The sequence below is a fragment of the Setaria viridis genome, chromosome 6 (genome assembly GCF_005286985.2).
Source record: "Setaria viridis chromosome 6, Setaria_viridis_v4.0, whole genome shotgun sequence".
Classification (NCBI taxonomy): domain Eukaryota; kingdom Viridiplantae; phylum Streptophyta; class Magnoliopsida; order Poales; family Poaceae; genus Setaria; species Setaria viridis.
In genome coordinates, this window is record NC_048268.2 from 7,721,298 (window position 1) to 7,740,267 (window position 18,970).

At 45.6% G+C, this 18,970-nt stretch overlaps 3 protein-coding genes across 3 annotated transcripts; 2 read left to right on the top strand and 1 right to left on the bottom strand.

The window, feature by feature from the left end:
* Positions 1-5,415: 5,415 nt before the first annotated feature.
* Positions 5,416-6,848, top strand: LOC117861713 (protein ALP1-like). The gene is made up of 4 exons (XM_034745265.1): positions 5,416-5,487; positions 5,575-5,800; positions 5,881-6,270; positions 6,718-6,848. The coding sequence occupies exons 1-4, from the start codon at positions 5,416-5,418 to the stop codon at positions 6,846-6,848; spliced, it is 819 nt and encodes a 272-aa protein (XP_034601156.1).
* A 9-nt stretch (positions 6,849-6,857) lies between these two features.
* Positions 6,858-7,745, top strand: LOC117861714 (uncharacterized). Its single transcript, XM_034745266.1, has 2 exons — positions 6,858-7,151; positions 7,227-7,745. Exons 1-2 carry the CDS (start codon positions 6,858-6,860, stop codon positions 7,743-7,745), a joined length of 813 nt encoding a protein of 270 aa, XP_034601157.1.
* A 9,522-nt stretch (positions 7,746-17,267) lies between these two features.
* On the bottom strand, positions 17,268-18,522 carry LOC117859959 (uncharacterized). Its single transcript, XM_034743164.2, has one exon. It carries the CDS (start codon positions 18,452-18,454, stop codon positions 17,627-17,629), a length of 828 nt encoding a protein of 275 aa, XP_034599055.1. The 5' UTR covers positions 18,455-18,522; the 3' UTR covers positions 17,268-17,626.
* Between the last annotated feature and the right edge of the window lie 448 nt (positions 18,523-18,970).

Here is an 18,970-nt window from a genome sequence, read left to right on the forward strand (position 1 = left end):
ACACTATATCGTCAGTTGTATGAAAATAAAAATAAAGAATAAAATTATCCATAAACAAAGTGGATGGTTTAAAAATGTTTAAAGTTCGCTCGTAGTCAACTTGACCTCGGCCTGAACCTGTCTTCTTTTCTGGAACGCAGAGCACGAGTAAAGCAGTGGCGATTGTGGTTCAAGTGTTATTGAAACTGATGCACTTGCATCCACCGGCGATTGAACAAGTTGCATTGCCAATTTGACACCCAAGAGAAACAGCAGCATGCATGTTGCATGATGATTTGATGAAGCCATATCAGCAACTTGAGTGTCGGCTGATACAGCCTACAGATTTTCTGAAGAATCGAGTGTTGGAGTACGTGCTGGCCACTTGCATGCCCCAAGGGCCTGGATAGTCTCCGGCCGACGGGTGGTACCAGCAGCTAGCGGCGTCCATTCCGTACGTGCATGCCAAGGGGGAAAGCTACCATGGCGGGTGGTACCAGCAGCTAGCAGCGTCCATTCCGTACAGCTGCCAGCTGGTCGTCCTCGCTCGGCAAAACGGCAGCTCTAGGACGAGGGCGCTCGCCTCACAGGGGAACCCGTAACAGCTCTGCGCGTGCGACCACGCTTCCCTGATCCCTTCCACACGTTCGGACGACCACGCGAGACGGCAGCTGTCACGACAACCTCTTCGCGTACACATCCCGCTACTCCTCCCCTTGACAATGCAACGGCGTTTTAGTCCCGTACCGGATGCATTCGGGGGACGAGAGCAGGTTAATTAGGTGCCGCTCCGGGCATGCTTCGTCGGGCAATGTGGCGGTGCCCAGTCATCCCTAGCTTTGATTTGGGGGGCAAAGGGTGCTGGTCAGGCTGGGGGTAGAGCATCATGGACTGGATCCGACGTCTTCGGCTCACTGCAGGGCACGCCGGTGTGACGGTCTCGATCGTAAATCCGGCGTCGCTGTACGCGGAAGGTGGCTCGCTCCGTCCCGTGCTCGTTCTCAACCCAACCACCACCTTTTGCTAGTTGCTGCCAGGGCGTCGCGCGCAACATCTTCACCAAATAGTTCACACAAGCTAATAGTACCATGCTACAAAGTCATGAATTCTTTGCTAGTTGCTGGACCATATTCTTTCTGTTCACTAAAAAAATACTTCACAGAAGCTCTAGTGCCGTGCTACGAAGTGATTTGAACACGAACTAGAGAAATTCTAAATTTCTAGCTGTTTCAAGGAAGGACACAGTGCCAGTTTGGGCCTACGTCATTCCATTTTGTCTCCAGTCTAACGTGGCACTTACCCCCGACCACATCAATAGTCAAAATGCCTACTCCACTCGGGCACTTCGATGCAAAGTTTCTACCAAGATCAACTACGATTTCTTGAGGAAAATAGAAGACACCATCAGTTTGCATTGGTAGACATGCATGATCATTTCAATTCATCCATCTATTAATCGTGACAATAACCAAATCAAAAGCTTCCAACCCATGCCATGCCCCAGATTAAATTGTTGAACGTTTCAGGTTATTCCTTCCGCGGATGTCACAATTCTACTAATGCAGCACTTGATGATGTCTCAAACATGGCTCTATGAATACATCGGCATAAATGTAACCTTAGCACGATAATTCAACTCTGACTAGGCACTACAAATACCAGAGAGACAAGAACGCAATGAGCCTCCAGTTTGTCCTCAAGAGTATTGTGCTGACGGAACGATTGATCCCTCTGCTTTTGAGTTAATGCCATGTGAGCTCAAATGCAAGGAGGCTCGCATGATAGTGACTCAAAGGTAGAAGCTCAAAGTTAAAAGGAACCTCTTCTCCTGCCGACAAGCCTCTTCTCTCCACCGTACTGCAGAGGGACTTGCGACTGATCACATCCCAACCTGCATGCGGCCCAGCTCAATAACCAAGGTGAGATCGTGCTAGGCATCCTGTAAGCCCTAAGGGACGCATTCCAAGAACAAAAAACTTCTCTTCTCGCCACTAAAGTCCACTCAAACTTTGCCAAATCAACTATCTTTTAGCATGTACACAATAACACGGCTATCTGTTATATATTTTCCGCTAGTTTCTCAACGAGATCAAAATAAGACAACTTAATCATTTGTTGATAGCTCTTCCATGACTCTTCTTCGTCTTATATACACATGAAACCTAAATAAAAGTAATTAAAGAAATCCTTGAAGATGGTCCATGAAATTAATTAGCTTTAGTGGTATCACTAAGTCTATTCTCAATGGAGACATTTTGCTTTTGTTGTTTTCAAAGTGCATATACCTAAGGCGTGTTTGTTTCGTCAGAATTGAATCTCATTCTAGCAATTGGATTCAATAGGAATTAAATTACATAGAATCAGATTCATTTCAATTTTCTTATTTGGATGTACAAAGAAACTAATTCTTAGAATTAGATTCCAAATATGGTTTGGTTGATTAGAAATTCAAATGGAACAACATGCTACTAGCATAGCTCTCTCTCTAACACATGGAGTTGTTAGACACTCAAATGAAGTCTCCATTGTTGTTAGACATTCAAATCAGACAACATGCTACAACCAGATTAAGGCACAAATAGTAAGAGCGAAGTCCAATCAGGGAGGAGAATAGATGTTGCACGAACCTCAGCGTCAAGGTACTCGAGGATGGCGGCGATGTAGACGGGGCCGCCGGATTTGGAGATCCTCGACGCCGCCTTCCTCGCCATGCCCGCCCCTGGAGCTCCTCAGCGTCACCTTCTTCACCGCGCCTGGCCCTGGTGATGCTTGACGTTGTCTTCTTCGCCGCGCTTGGCCTTGGCTCCGGCAGCAGGAGGAGAATGGCTCGGCACTAGGAAACCCTAGCTGCCATGCCGTAGGGAGGATTCCGTAGCACGAAGAGGAAGAGGGGGCGGCGGAGGAGGGGGCACTAGGAAGTGGAGGAGGGGGCCGTGGCGCAACGCTTGGGGAGTCGATGGGAGAAGGAGTCGGGGGGTGGCGGCACACAGGAGAGGCGATCGGGGTCGAGGGAGAAATGATTTCCTAGTTTGAGGGTCAGAATGTGTCGCAGGCTAATGATTCGGACGATGGAAACTTGAGGAAAGACCGTTTCCAATTCTGGTGGAGCCAAACAAGCCGACTCTAAAAACTAATTCCAATTCCGCATGATTCCAATGAAACAAACAGGCCTAAAGAGGTTTTGGTTGATGAATGAAACAGGACCCCCAATGCATAATTTCAGTTTTGTGATTTTCATATATGCTAGCGATAGCATTTAACTTTTGCATTGTGTTGTGAAACGATTTGATCACAATGAGTTTCCTTTTTCTATTTTCAAGGCATATGATGGATTTTTTTCCTCACATAGGGGTTTTACGACTGCAAACATTTTGTACAAAAGAATCTTACAAGTGCAAAATAAATTTCTTACAAAAGGTGGTGGCTCGTTAGAGTGCTGGCATTGATATGGAGCGAGCCAGCCCCCTTCGTGCAGGACCATCCAGATTTACGGTGACCAGGACCGTCATCCTTGACCATCACACCGTCGGACCCGTAGAGCCAGGGGTGTCGGTTCCAGTACATGGTGCTCTCCCACCCCGTCGAGCCAACACCTTTTCCCCCAAGCTTGGGATGACGTGGGCCACCGCTACGAGGCCCGGCGAACTATCGTCGGAGCAGCACGCCATTTCAGCTGGTCCTCTCGCTCGACGCTCGCTGGTATGGGACAAAATCAAACTGTGGCGGTTGCGTACAACATCCTCGAGGACTGGCGCGTGCGCCTGCGTGCGCGGTACGCGAAGACACGGTGGCGCGCCGCGTGGGGTGCTAGACTGGAGCTGGCGGGAAGCTGGCAACTGGCAAGCATGCATGTGGGGGCTCGGTCGATCGGAGTCGGACACAGTTGAAGATGCTCACCGCGTGTTTGGTGTCCTGCAGCTGTGTGAACCAGGCTCACTGCATGCACCCTCCGTCTGTTCGGTTGCCTGGTCCCCCCCGCGAGCCAGGTTGTGGGCGTGCAAAAGAACCCCCGCGACCAGGCTCCGCGGATACGAGAGGAGCGGCCGTTTCCGCCGGGCCTGGCTCCCGCGGTATGACGGCGGGCGCGCGGGAGGCGAAAACTTGGCTGGCGGGAGCTCGCGCCATTTTGCTGGGGTTACCTCCCCCTTTCACGCCACTCACCGCAGATATATCCCCCTCCCCGCCGCCTCCGCTCCCACTCGGTCACCATTCGTCTTCTTCGCTAGATCTGAGGTGCTCCCCTCTCCTATCTTCCTCTGGTTTTCATGGATTCGGTTCATCGATTCACGTTGTATTGATCCCCTCCCTCCTTTGTTGCTTCCTAGTTGCTCTGGATCTGAGTTCTTGCGCAGGTAATCTGGTTCGCCTCCCCCCCCCGTGTTCTTGATCTCCTAACCCTAGATGCATCTCTCACTGGTTTGTGTTCAAATTGATGCAGGGATCTCAGATCCGTGTTCCCCGCTTGGTTTGAAGGTACGAACCCATGTTCTTGGTTAGGGTTTTTTTTCCTGTTTATTTCTTTCATTTTCCTAAGGTATGAATCAATGTTGCTTAGGGTTGTAACGTATGAATCCATGTTGATGGTGCCAGGTTGCAGATCTGCTGTCGGTTGTTTGTTCGTGTGCAACATTGTTTGGGTGCTTGCCGTCCTCGTTCGGTATAAGCAATCCTCCCCTCCCTCTCCACCTTTTCTGATGGTGCTATCGATGGTGATTGTGTGCGCTACAGATCTGATAATGCTATTTCTTCTGAGCTTATGTCCAAGTCAATGATGTTTTCTCTTTTAATCTGAGCATATGTCCATGCCATGCTGATGCTTGTTTTAATCTGAGCACTTGTTCAATGCTAATGATGATATGCTATTTTTATCTGAGCACTTGTAATTGTGCCAATGATGTTATCTCATTTTCCCTTTAATCTGAGCATGTGTTGCATGGCAATGAAGTTTGTCACCGTATTGCTGCTTTGGTAGTCATGGTAATTGTCTTGTTTGCTTAGATGGCTTTGGAGGACCAGCAACGCTTGCTGTTTGCCCGAGCTGCTGCTCTTGTCACGGCTATGTATGCATTCTTTTTCACTAGGATAAGAATGCAACGTAGTTCAAGGCCACAGATCAGGTAAGGCCCTTTGAGCGCCATGGATGAGGAACGCCAAAAGAACCTGGACAAAATTTACAATTGCACTGATATAGAGTGTGTTGCTATGCTTCGCATGAGAAAAGTACCTTTTTTTGCACTGTGCAACTTGCTTAGGGAAAGGCATTTGCTGTCAGATAGCCTTCATAGTTGTGTTGAAGAGCAGCTAGCAATATTTCTACACATTGTTGGCCACAACCAACGCTTTAGAGTTATTCACCAACATTGGAGAAGGTCAATAGAAATAGTGCATAGATATTTCAAGGAGGTCTTGTATGCTATTGGGGAACTTAGGCAAGAAATGATTATAGCTCCATCTAATGAGACACCAGTTAAGATAAGCAATAGCCCAAGATGGTACCCATATTTCAAGGTAATAAATTTGTCATGTAGTTTGTAGGTTATTGCTGCATACTTGGGTGCATATCATGTAACATGCATCTATTGGGTTTTCATGTAGGACTGTGTTGGGGCAATAGATGGGACTCATGTATATGCTGGAGTACCAGCCAAGATCCAAGCAGCATTTAGGGGAAGGAAGCACTACCCCACACAAAATGTTCTTGCTGATGTTGACTTTGATCTGAAATTTACTTATGTCTTAGCTGGTTGGGAAGGGTCTGCTCATGATGCTACTGTTCTTGCTGATGCACTAGAGAGGGAGGATGGGTTAAGGGTTCCACCAGGTAATTAGCTGAATTGGGTACCTAAATAAAAATTGTAACTTCATAACAATGGACTTAATGCATTTTTGTACTTGTTATAGGAAAATTCTACTTAGTAGATGCTGGATATGCTTGTCGTCCTGGATTCCTTCCTCCTTACCGTGGCACTAGGTACCATCTGAAAGAGTATGGTGCTAGGAACTACCCAACCAACCCAAGGGAGTTGTTTAATTTGAGGCATTCAAGTCTGAGAGTATCTGTTGAAAGGGCTTTTGGTGCTTTGAAAAACCGTTTTCGCATCATTGATAATAAACCATTTCATCCCTACAAGACACAAGTCAAGTTAGTACTTGCTTGCTGCATATTGCATAATTGGATACTTGGGCATGGGGTTGATGAGGTAGTTCCTACTGAGTTCTCATGGGTGCCCAACAATAATGATAGTCCTGGTCATGGGGTCCAGATGGATGACAATGTTGTTTGGGCTCAAAGTAGGGATGAATGGGCTCAACACATGTGGTCCAATAGGGGCAACTCTCACATCTAAGATGTATATGTTTTGTATTCTATGTATGTTGAACAATGTTTGTTACTTATGTTCTGAGGCATTGAACAATTGCAATGATGATTTTACTTATTTCATTACACAATATAGCTAAGACATTGGACATGTGCAATGATGTTACACCTCTTTTGATACTACACTAGACCTGAGGCTTGAGACATTTGCAGTGATGATTTTATTTTCTCTGATACTTCATTAGAGCTGATACTTCTTTTGAACTGAGGCATGAGACATGTGCAGTGATGAATTTTTATTCCTATTTTCCTCTTGAGTGCAATGCATATTGATGACATAGGCCAGATGACACATGCAATGATGTTTCCCCAACTATGATGTTCCTGTTTCTGAGTGGGGGTGTGGCAATTGGAAATAGGAATGGCTGAGGAGATGAATGCTGAGATCCTTGCTGCTGATGAGCTTGTGTTCCCTGGTGGGGCTGTTGGGGCTGATGGGGATGATGGCCCTGTTGGGGCTGTTGGGGTTGCTCCTGGTGCTGCTCAGTAGAGACCTGCTATGAGGTGGACAGATGTGATGTCTGGATTTATTCTTCACCGCATGTGCCAGCTGATTTCAATTGGTGTTAGGACTGATAAAGGTTTCAAAGAAGTCCACCTCAATCAGGTTGCCAAGGCTCTGCATGAGTTCAGTGGCAATGAAGTCACTGGCACACAGGTGTATAACCACTTGAGGAAGTGGAGGCAGAGGTGGGTTAAAATCTTAAAGCTGAGAGAGCTGAGTGGAGCCTTGTGGAATGGGGACAGCTCCATGATTGTCCTTGAGGAGGAGCACTACAATGGCCACATCAAGGTATGTAGTACTGTTGCTGTTTTTTTATTAAATGTTTAGCAGTTTAAGTATCTAACTTCAGTTGTGCTAATGCAGGCACACCCCAAAGATGCTGAGTACCTCAACAAGCCAATTGTGTACTACCAGGAGATGATGGTCATCTTTGGTAATGGTCAGGCAATAGGTAAGTATGCTATGGGGTCAAATGAGGCTCTTGGTAGTCCTTCTGAGTTTGCCTACAGCCCAATGAAGCATGACCTGCCTGAGGAGCTTACTCCTGGAAAGCCTGAGGCAGCTTATGTGTCCAAGTCAGAACCACCTGTTGGAAGCAAGAGAAAGAGGTCCATGCTGTCAGATGATGATGTCCTTGTGTTCACTGGCATGACTGATGCAGTGAACAATGTTGCAGATGCTATACGTTCTACCAAGGTTGAGGATTCCCACCCTGACTTGTATGGTGCACTGATGTACATGCCAGAGTTCAGTGAGGAAGCTCTAATGCTTGCATGTCACCTGCTTAACAATAAGGCCCAGGGATCTGCTTTTGTGCAGATGTCTCACTCACACCGTGTTCTTTGGCTGAGTACCTACTTGGCCAAGAACAACTACATGTGAGTGACTGGGCTTGGTTGTTGAGCTGTTCTGGTTGGGCAGTGATTTTTTTGGACGACCTGGTGCAGTTGTGGCTTCTTTTGTGCATACCTGTTGCCTGATCTGATGGTCTTTTGTGCAGCTGACAACTTGATGCATTCTTTTGGGATGGGGACTTGATCTTGTCTCCTGACTATATGGCTAACTGTAGCCTTCTACTTGCCCGACTTAGATAAGCCTACTATGAAGTCATCTTATTCTGTCTGAGTTAGATATTAAACTGAGCATGTGTCTATTGTGCCTATTGTGTCTGTTGTGCCTATTGTGTTTTAATCTGAGCTCATGTCCATGCCAATGATGATATGCTTTTGATATGCTTCTTGTTGATCCTCTCTGTCCATGCCAATGATGATATCCTATTCATATGGTTCTTCTTTATCCTTTCTGTTAAGGTATTTTATGCTGTTGTGCCTACTTCCTGCCTGTTTCATAAGTTGCCTGTGCCTCATCCTCTATGTTTCATGTTGTACTTGCTGTCTGGTCTCTTGATCTTTTCTGTCTGTTTGATGAAAGAGTTCCTGATATGCTTCCTGTGGACCTTTGTAACCTTATAATGTCATCCTTTGTAACCTTCATATGAAATGCATGTTTATATTTATATATGTTACTAATGTTTCATGAATTGAAGACATCTATGGCCTGGTATGTTGTTCATGTTGGCCGACAACCTGGAGTTTACTCCAATTGGGTTGATGCCCATGCTCAGGTCAGTGGCTACAAGGGGGCCTGCCACAAGAAGTACAAGTCAAGTGATGAAGCATTTGCAGCCTTCTACAGTCTTCAAAACTCGGGTTGAAAACGGTACGGGAAATTCCCGTACCGACCGACACCGTATACCGCATTAACCGATCGGATATCGTTTTTGCAGGAAAAATAGAAAATAGGAAACCGACACCGTATTTTAGGCAGGAACAGGAACGAAATCAGTTTAGGGGTTCTCCCGACCGTATTCACGGTTCCCGTATTTAGCAGGAAAAATACCGGCGGTATTCCCGTATTTTGCACAGCAAAATCTCATTTTCAGCCCATTTCAACTTGTAGCCCAGCACACTTCGACAACCAGGCAGTCAGCCGCGCGGCCCAGCCCACCAACAATCCACAACCAGGCAGAGGCAGTCAGGCTCAGGCACTCTAGCGCGTGCGCGACTGCGCGAGGCCTAGCGCGAACCGCCGAACCCTAGCGCTAGCGCAAACCCGTCCGTCCGCCGCGGCCCGTCCGGCCGCCGCCCGTCCGTCCGGCCGCGGCCCGTCCGTCCGTCCGCCGGCGCCCGCCCGTCCGACGCCGCGCGCCCGTCCGCGGCCGGCCACCCGCCCGTCAGCCGCCGCCCATCCGGCCGCCGCCCGTGAGCCGCCGCCCGTCCGGCCGCCGCCCGTGAGCCGCCACCCGTCCGTCCGGCCGGCGCCCATCCGTCCGTCCGCCGGCGCCCGGCCGTACGACGCCGCGCGCCCGCCCGTCCGACGCCGCCCGCCCGTCCGCGGCCGGCCGGCCGCCCGTCCGCCTGCGCCCGCCTGTCCGCCGGCGCCCGCGCGTCCGCGGCCGCCCGCCCACGGCCGGCGGTCGTCCTCCATCGGCGCGTCCAGGCTCCCACGGCCGGCGGTCGTCCTCCATCGGCGGAGCAATGTCGCCACCGACTGGGGGTCCTGCCGCCTCTGCTGCTGGCTCGTCGGGATCCAAGCGACGGCTCATCCTGGAGCCGCCACTACCCGTGGTGGTGCATAGCACCATGCTTCCTACTCCAACTCCAACCTCAGGTGGTGTATTATCCTTGTAAATTGTAATTGCTTCAGGAAGTTGTATTGCTACTCATAGAATCCAAAAACTTTCATATTTTACTCAACCTAGCTATATTTTACTCAGGTGGTCTCTGGTCTATATGATCGTGTTTTCTAATTGCATAGGAATACAAGTATATTAGTGCAACCAAAGTTATTCATGTATTTATAGTCTCTGGTTCTTATTCATGTATTTCTCCTCGCAGGATGTATGATGTCAAGGTCAACAAGTGGTTTGTGTCTGTCTAGTGCAACTCCAGCATCTAGTCCAGCAACTGATGATGGGGTTTCTTTGCTAAGTGGAGGTGGCATTGGTAGTGACAGTGGTGCTGGTGCAGCTGATATAGGCGGCAGTGGTAGTGACAGTGGTGGAAATGGTGCTGGTGATGGAAATGTTGGACAGCAAGGTCTGCAAGGAACAGATACAACAAATGCCATCATTATTGAGGGTGATGAGTCTGTGCCTGCTGAAGATGATCAGCGCAGTGGGAAGAGGCAAAAGAGGTGCACATCTGATGTATGGCAGTACTTTACCAAGAAGAGGGTGGTCATTGAGGATAATGGGAAGACATATGTTCAGGTCTGGGCTCATTGCAAATGGCCAAGATGCAAGCACAAGGGCAGATGTGAGAGTAATTACGGAACAACTGGATTTTGGACCCATCTGAGGGTGGCACATAGTATAGTGAAGGGCCAGCAGCAGCTCAAAGTGGAAAAAAATGGGAAGAAAGACATCACTGCTGTGGTACCATATAGGTATGATGAAGAGGCTAGCTTGAGAAAGTTTTACCTAGCAATAGTCATGCATGAGTACCCATTTAATATATCTGAGCATGAGTATTTTGTTGAGTTCATCAAATCCCTGCGTCCTAGCTTTCCAATCAGATCTCGGGTTACCATTAGGAAGGAAATTATGAACATGTTCTTAGCTGAAAAGGAAAGGTTGTATGACTACTTCAAATCTATCTCTTGCCGATTTAGTGCCACCATGGACATGTGGACTTCAAATAAAACAAGTCATATATGTGTGTCACTGTACATTGGATAGATGACAATTGGTCTATCCAGAAAAGGATTGTTAACTTTGTGCATGTAAAGGGCCGTCATACTGGTACAAAGCTGTCGGAGACATTTACTGAACTTATGGTTAAGTGGTATATTGACAAGAGAATGTTTGCTCTGACCTTGGACAATGCATCAGCAAATGAAGTAGCAGTCAAAGACATCATCTCTGATCTAAAGGCTAATGCTAGTGCAACGTCTTTGATATGTGATGGAATATTCTTCCATGTGAGGTGTGCTTGTCACATACTGAACCTTGTTGCTAGGGATGGTTTGAGTGTAATCACACCCACAATTGACAATATTAGACAACTTGTTCTTGCTGTCAAAGGATCTCCATTGCAATGGGAGGAGCTCATGAAGCGTGCAACCGAGTGTGGATTGGATACAAACAAGGGCCTTTCACTTGATGTGTCAACCAGATGGAATTCCACATATTTGATGCTTCGAGATGCTTTGTACTACAAGAATGCATTCATGAGGCTAAAATCGTCAGATCGCTGTAGGTATGAAAAAATCACTCCTTCTCCTAGTGAATGGGTCATGGCATTTAAACTGTTCCAATGCTTGAAGAAATTCTTTGATCTCACTGAACTATTGTCTGGAACTTTATATCCCACTGCAAATCTATTCTATAGAGGGTTTTGTGAGATAAAGATTTTACTACATGAATGGTCAGTTTGTCAAGATACCACTATTAGTGCAATGGCAAGTTCTATGAGTACGAAGTTCGAAAAATATTGGAAGAAATCATCCACTACACTTGCTATTGCCTGCTTTCTAGATCCTAGATATAAGAAAAGGCTTATAGAGTTCTACATGAGAAAATTCCATGGTACCTCACCTCAAGTTTATGTTGATGAACTTGTTGATGTCATCAAGAAACTGTACCAGTTCTATACTACTGCTGAACCTTCATCCTCGAGGCCTAAACGTGGGTCAAATGATGTTAAGGATATAGATACAGCTGACCTATTAGTGGACAGTGGAGATGATGAACTAGAGAACTTCTTATATGAGTCTAGTGGGCATGATGCTAATGATATGAATGAGCTGGACAAGTATATGGCAGATCCTCCTCTGAGGCTTAGTGGTCAGTTTGATATCTTGGCATGGTGGAAGAACCAGACCGATGAGTATCCTGTTCTGTCAAAAATAGCTCGTGATTTGCTAGCTGTACAAGTCTCAACCGTCGCTTCTGAATCTGCTTTTAGCGCTGGTGGACGTGTTGTTGATCCTTTCCGTAGCCGTCTTGATCCTGAAATGGTTGAAGCTTTGATATGCATGAAAGATTGGGTTGCTGCAGGCAGAAGAGGTTAGAAAAGTATCTCAGTTTTAGTTATTGTACAATATTTTATCATAATCATGTTTTCTAATATATGTGTCTTGGCTAACTATGATTTTCAGATAGAAAGATTGCTTCAATTGTAGGTGATCTTGAAGTTATTGAGGCTCTTGCTTCGAAGCTGAAGATTGAGGTCATTTTACTGTCTAGTTTAAGTCATTTTCAACAAAGTCAATGCTACTGTAACTTTGTAAGATTGATGCCTCCTATTTGTTGTAGGATGACGATGTCGCGGACAGTGATGAAGAACATGGGCCACATGAAGATGATCTGGACCTCTTTGACATGTAGAAATGTAGAACTTGTGTTCTGTTATTTGTGTACTTTTGTTGGCTCGCCGCTTGCCTGGTGGACTGAGGACTGGTGGTGGTGGAGGTGGACGGCTCGTCACTGACTCACTGGTGCCTGCCGTTTTTTTTTATTTTGGACCTGTCAACTTGTGATTTGTGAACGTTATGATTTATGAACTTGTGAGTTGTGGTATGTGGACAGCATGTTCATCTGTCGAGTGTGGATTATGCATGTTCAACTTGTCAGCATGTTCGTCTTGTGGCTGGTATTGACGTATTGTTTACTTGTTTGCATATGGATTATGCATGGTTGCTATTGTTGCATCGAGCTCTCTGTTTCTAAGTGGTTACATATATCTATATTTCTGATTTGTGTTACCGTTTCCCGATCGTAATCGACACGTTCCCGTTCGAAATATTCCGTTCTCGATATTGTGTAATACCGGATCCGTTTTCCCGTCCGACCTTCCCGTTCCCGTTTCCGTTCCCGGCCAAAAAAAATATAGGAGAGGGAATGGTTAAGATATTTTCCCGACCGTTTTCAGGCCTATTCAAAACAAAGACGTCAAGCCAACAGTCTCACATGACCCTCCTAAGATGGAATTATGGAATGTTAAAGATGTAATTATAGTTGTTCAGTTTGTAATCATTGCTTTTTTGCTTTACAAGTTGATGTAATGTCGATCATGTTTGGAACTGTCATTGTACTTATGGTTACCTCCTTGTGCTGAACAAGGCAGTGGTATTCTTACCACTGCATGCAGGGGGTAACCTCATACAATTGCATGCGACTAACCAAACACCATTCCCTACATCTATTCTTTCAAATTTCGAGTACATTCAGTCAACCAAACAGCGTATCTGCGGAGCCTGGCTCATTCCATGCGCTCAACCAAACAAATCGGCCTTGCATGCGCGCGACCTGGCTTAGGGGAGCCTGGCTAGCTAGTACGAGCTAGGCTAGGGTCCTCCAGGACACCAAACACGCTCTAATCGCACGGAGATCGCACGCGGGGGGAGGAGGATGCAGCAAACCAATTGCACCCTATACGTCGCCTATGCGATAGGAAACATTTTGTCAACTGCACGACTAGAGACGGATTTCGAACCAATAGGCCCAACTGATTCGACTTGCCTTTTTTTTTCTTGGCCCAACTAATTCAACTCAACCAGCGCAATACACTGGTAAATATGGCAAAAATACCACTACACCATTCATTCATTTGTGACTACATGCAAATTAATGACCCATTTAACAATCTAACTTTTCTTTTTTCCTTTTTCTCTCTTTTCTTTTCATTTTTCTTTATTTATTATTATTTGTTTCCATCTCAATTTATTTTTGTTCACGTGGCATTATTCATTTATTTCTTATTAACTTAATTTATTTTGATTCTCTTTATCTTCTTCTTCCTCCTATTCTCATCTTTTATTATTTTATTTTACCCTCGTTTTCCTTTTTTATTTCCGTTTCTTGTTCCTTTCCTTTATTATTTTATTTTTTTTTCATTGTTCCTCCACTAGCTATTTTATCTCAAGTTCATAATAATTATTTATTTTCTGCCTTTTGTGTTATTTTTTATTTTTTATTTGTTTTCTCCTTGTAGATACTTATACCTTCCACTATGATTGTACTATTCATTTAGACTATATTTTTTTCTTTAATATATTTTTGTGTGTTCATGATGGTTGAACTATTCATTGGCGGAACATAATTTTTTCTTGATGTACAATATTTTGTATAACAATTGGTCTTTGTTACCATACATGTAGAATTATATATTCGCATGTTGAGTCATGTTCGAGATGCAGACTCATTTTCCTATCAATTTATTTTTGTTTGATGTATATAAATACTTGTTCTATGAGTTCATACAATTTATAAATATTTTGTTCCATGAGTTCCTACAAATTTTTATTCGGTGAGTTCATATAATTTGTTCTAGGTGTATAAATACTTGTTCTATGAGTTTCTGCAATGTTTTCAAGGTATATAAATCTTTTGTTATGTGAATTCATATAATATATTTGATGCGTATTACTATTTTGTTCTGAGAGTTCGTATAATTTGTTCCGGGTGTATTTATTTTTTGTTTCGTGAGTTTAATAACTTGATCGATTAGTATAATATTTGAGTTCATATAATTTATTCTAGGTGTACGTATCTTAAAAGAATCTTCAAACTTGATATTCATATTCTACTGTTTTATCTTACACAATCAAATTTTGAATCTTTTGTTTACTATACACTATTATATGTCTATTTTATTTGCATCATGCAATCTTTGTGATGTTTGGTATTTTTTCCTTGCTTATAATCATTTGTTCATCCTGTTTTTTTTCACATTAGATAATTATTTGTTTTGGTTATTCAAGTATTTGTTCGCTGCAATCAAATTTAATATTTTGTATTTAAAAAATATTTTTTTAAAAAAATTCATCCAAACATAGTCGAGTGTGATCTTATTTTAAAGCTCTTATAGTAAGAAACACAATGATATATCTTTATTCTGTGAGTTCGTAAAATTTGGTCGATATGTATAGTTGTTTTGTTCCGTGAATTCATATAATATGTTCAATTATAAATCTTATCCCGTGATTTAGTATAATTTATTCTAGGGGAATACATATTTATTATGCAAGTTCATATGATTTGTTCGGCAACATGAACTTATTTTCTCGTGACATTCAATATTTGCCTAACACAATAATTTCGTTCATGATTTAATTATTTGTGTTCGCAATGTATAATTATTTTATTCATCATGTTTAATTATTTGTTCGCAGAACATAATCATTTGTTCGTGATGTTCAAATTATTTGTTAGCCCAAATTAATTATTTAATATTTAAAAATATTTTTTAAAAATATATCAAAATATAGTCATGTGGGATCTTATTTTGAAGATTTTGCTGTAGTAAACATAATGATGCAATCAAAATTTAGTTTGGATGCTTGGTTTAAGATTTATAGTTTTTTATTTTTTGATTTGCATGCACGTGAGTTACATCATCATCTTGTCCCATGCATTTTTATTTTCTCTTTCTATTTTAAACTATATATGCATGCAGTGGCGTGGGATTTAAAAAAGCTGCACCATCATATGAAGAAGCAACGAACCGTGCTGAAACAGTCTAACGAAGCAACGAACCCCGCTGAAAACAGTCTAATTAATTAACCTGACCGCGGCCCACCGTGAGTGATTTCTACATCCCTGCGCGCTTCTTGAGGTGATTGTTGCACATCTGTCGCCTTCAGTGACAGTTAGCCGCGCCCGCATATGACTGCTGTTGTGAATTTCTGATACATTTTGTATTTCCCCCTGTAATGCAGGTCTCACTCACGTGTGCACATACTCCTACATCACAATCACGAGCCCTTCATCGTGCAAACTCAACGTTGCCTTTCATCCATTCATCTTATGGATGAGTGTACGTACGCGTATGTAAATGTCCGTATTTGTACTATGTGATTCGAAAAAAAAATCCTAAGAACCTAATTATCACATCTGACACGAGATTCCCAGCAGGTTAAAATACACGGTAACAGTCAAAAGGCGCAGGGAACCGTGCGTGTCCATGATGCACCTGGATCGTGTGACATGCACCTTGGATCTTGCGGTGGTGTGCATGTGAACCGTGAAAAAGCCTCGCTAGTCGCTACGTACCACATGTGCGCCTCATGTGGGGGGTTGCCACAAGCCTACACACTGTACCTGGGGACACTTGTCTCATGCCCTGAGCTGGCCATGTTACGCCTTCCCTACCCCCTCAGGCCTCCGCAGTCTCCTCTCAAAAAAATTTAACCTTTTTTATTTTTGGCCAAGAAGTACTATACACCATTAAGCGTTCAGAATTATTCAGATTTAGTACCGCAAAAGTCTCACATTTTTTACAAATTGAGAGAATCGGCACAACAAGCATCTTTGTGAGTTTGCCTCTCCTCCTCAAATGGAAAAGTCGCTTCCAAATGCTTCCTTTTTTCTATGGAAGTTTGCTGCAAGCGCAATACTGGTAGCTTGTGCTGGCACGTCTTGCCGTTTCAAGAAAAGGTTACCTTTCTGCCGTTAGCCTCACATCTGAATTAAGGCCCCGTTTGGTAGAGCTTCGGCTTCTTATAAAACGGCTTCGGCTTCGGCTTTTTCGATGGAGTGGCTTTTTTAGTGAAGCTGAAGCCGTTTTGCAAAACATTTGGTAAAACGGCTTCTCAATGGCAATATATGTAATTTTATGATCACTTAATGCTTGGAGAGGGAGGAGAAGCCGGTGAAGCCACTTTTTTCGGCTTCTCCTCTCTAGTGTAAGCCGTTTTGCGGCTTTTCCCCGGCTTTGGTGGTGAAGACGTTTTGAAATTGACCCTTTGGTAGAGCTTCACCAAAAGCCGGTGGAGAAGCACTTTGAGAAGCCCTACCAAACGGGGCCTAAGTAACCGTTCTGTTGCATTAAAAAAACTGCCAATTCAGCCGCTTCAGTTACATTTTAACAGTTTATTTAGTTGCAGCAACCAAGGTTAGTTCAGGTGTACAGCACCATCAGTAGAGGCATTACTCTTTATTATTAAAAAAATGAAGTAATTATTCACCATGCCGGATCTGTAATAAACTACTAACCTTTCGCTCTTGGCTCTGTTCTGCTCGTGAAGCTTTCTCGCTTCCCAAGTTCCAAAAACATAACCAGAGCTGGTATCTGCCTATCTGGTGTCTGCCAACAATGCCATCTCTGTATTTTTTTACTACACAGATTGGGGCAGGCAGGTTGCCATGCCATCTCTGTATTTTTTTTTACTACATACACAGATTGGAGGAGGCAGGTTGGGGCAGGGCCCAATGCATGTGTGCAAATTTCTAATCACCTGCTGACCTGCACATTGCCATGGCTACCTCTACCAACAGTCCTGAGTTCCTGACCCCTCCATTTTTGCAAGAAAACAGCAGCTACTACTCATCCCTCTCCATCATCAGGCGCATGCACCGCCCGAAATCGATCAAAGAATCTTTCCGAAAAGAAGTCTAGAAAGTGAATAACAAGCAGCAAAGGGGATGGCCAAGAAAAGAAGGGAAAGTGCATGCCATTCTTCCTTTCTCAGCTTTTCTTGGCACAAGAGTTAATTTAGCCTATTGATTTCACTTCTTTTCCTAACAATTGCCTAGGTACAAGATCCATGGATATATGCATGGATGTCCACCAAAAAATCACCTTCTACCTACCTACAAGGGTACAATAATAATAAAACAAATCGAGCAAAAAAGGAAAAAATCGATGCCCAAAATTTCCCTTTTGATTTCTTTTACGTGATTTGCAAGCTAAGATTGCATCGTGTACGTGGTGATTGGTTTGGAGAAGGAAGAATGGATGGCTACGCTAGGCGCCTAGGCGCTAGGGATGAGCAGCGGACCTCTTCTTTCGGAGGATGACCTCGGTGTCGAGCCCGAAGGCGTCAACCTTGGAGACCCTGACGACGTCGCAGCGCCGGAATAGCCCCACGAGGCCCTGGACGTCGAGCAGGTCGTTGGCGGAGTACTTGTCCCCGCGGCGGTGGACGGCGACGTGGAGCACGGCGACGCCGCCGGGCCGCAGGGTGCGCTCGATCTCGGCGGCGAATCGGTCCGGGTAGAGCGCGTGGTCGAAGACGTTGGAGAACTCGAAGTCGAAGGTGGCGTCGTCGAACGGCTGCGCGTGGAAGTCCCCCCGGACGACGAGCGGCGGGGCCGGGGCGAGGTCGATGCCGACGGCGTCCGCGACGCCGACCTGGCGCAGCGCGGCCACCTCCTGGCCGAGGCGGGCCCCGACGCAGAGCGCACGGGAGGCGTTGCGGAGGAGGCCCTGGCGCTGGAGGGACGAGAAGGCGCGCGCGAAGGCGTCCACCTTGCGGCGCCAGTCCCGGGTCGCCCACACGCGGCGGAGGCGCGGGTCCAGCGTCTTGTTGAGCTGGTGACGGAGGTAGTCGTCGTAGGAGCGGAACCGGGCCGCGCGCATGCGGATGTGCGGCGAAGGCGGGGATGGCGTGAGAGGCACCGCGGCCGTGGTGGAGGTGGAGGAGGCGATGGCGATGGTTGCCGCCGCTGCGGCGGAGGGAGAGGAGGAGGAGGTGGGGGAGGAGGAGTAGACGTAGAGGAGGAGGAGCAGGGAGAGGAAGGGGAGCGCGAGGAGGAGAGGGCGCGCGGGCAGGGCAGCCGCGCGCGGGGGCTTGGGGTCGGCGGGCATGGCTGCGGCGGCGGCGACGCGGCGGGGTGGTTAGGGAATGCGGACGCGAGCTGTCGTGAGCTGTGCGCGATGGGGATGGGTAAGGGGGATAGCGGAGTGCGGTGGGCCCAGTGGCCTGCCCAATGTAGGCAGCTCAATCGGCAACGGTGCACGCCGGAAGTGGGCCGGCCGGCCGGGCAACCCATGTTCCCTTTGTGATTATTTCATGGCTTATTACCTTAATCGCTGCCATTGGTGCTAGTTAATCATCAATTAGTATCAGTTTAATAAGAGGACTGTACTATGACTAATCAGATCGTGTCGATGTCCGAAACATTATGCTTCCAAGAAAGAGTAGCGAACTAGCGATGCGTTGTCTCGGTGCACAGTTTTATTGTACAGTTACCAAGATAGAAAACTTGATAACTGTGTCAGATGAAATTCTTCTCCCATCTGATGAAACTTCTCTCATAATAATTTTGCCAAATCAGTATTTTACTGACGTGGCAACCGTTGACATCGGATTTTAATCGATAA

Excerpts from the sequence above, each read along its gene's own strand:
- LOC117861713 (XM_034745265.1), top strand. The coding sequence starts at position 5,416 with ATGATTATAGCTCCATCTAATGAGACACCAGTTAAGATAAGCAATAGC. Across the intron at positions 5,488-5,574 it reads GATGGTACCCATATTTCAAG|GACTGTGTTGGGGCAATAGA; the intron begins GTAATAAATTTG and ends GTTTTCATGTAG. Across the intron at positions 5,801-5,880 it reads TGGGTTAAGGGTTCCACCAG|GAAAATTCTACTTAGTAGAT; the intron begins GTAATTAGCTGA and ends TACTTGTTATAG.
- LOC117861714 (XM_034745266.1), top strand. The coding sequence starts at position 6,858 with ATGAGGTGGACAGATGTGATGTCTGGATTTATTCTTCACCGCATGTGC. Across the intron at positions 7,152-7,226 it reads ACTACAATGGCCACATCAAG|GCACACCCCAAAGATGCTGA; the intron begins GTATGTAGTACT and ends GTGCTAATGCAG.
- LOC117859959 (XM_034743164.2), bottom strand. The coding sequence starts at position 18,454 with ATGCCCGCCGACCCCAAGCCCCCGCGCGCGGCTGCCCTGCCCGCGCGC.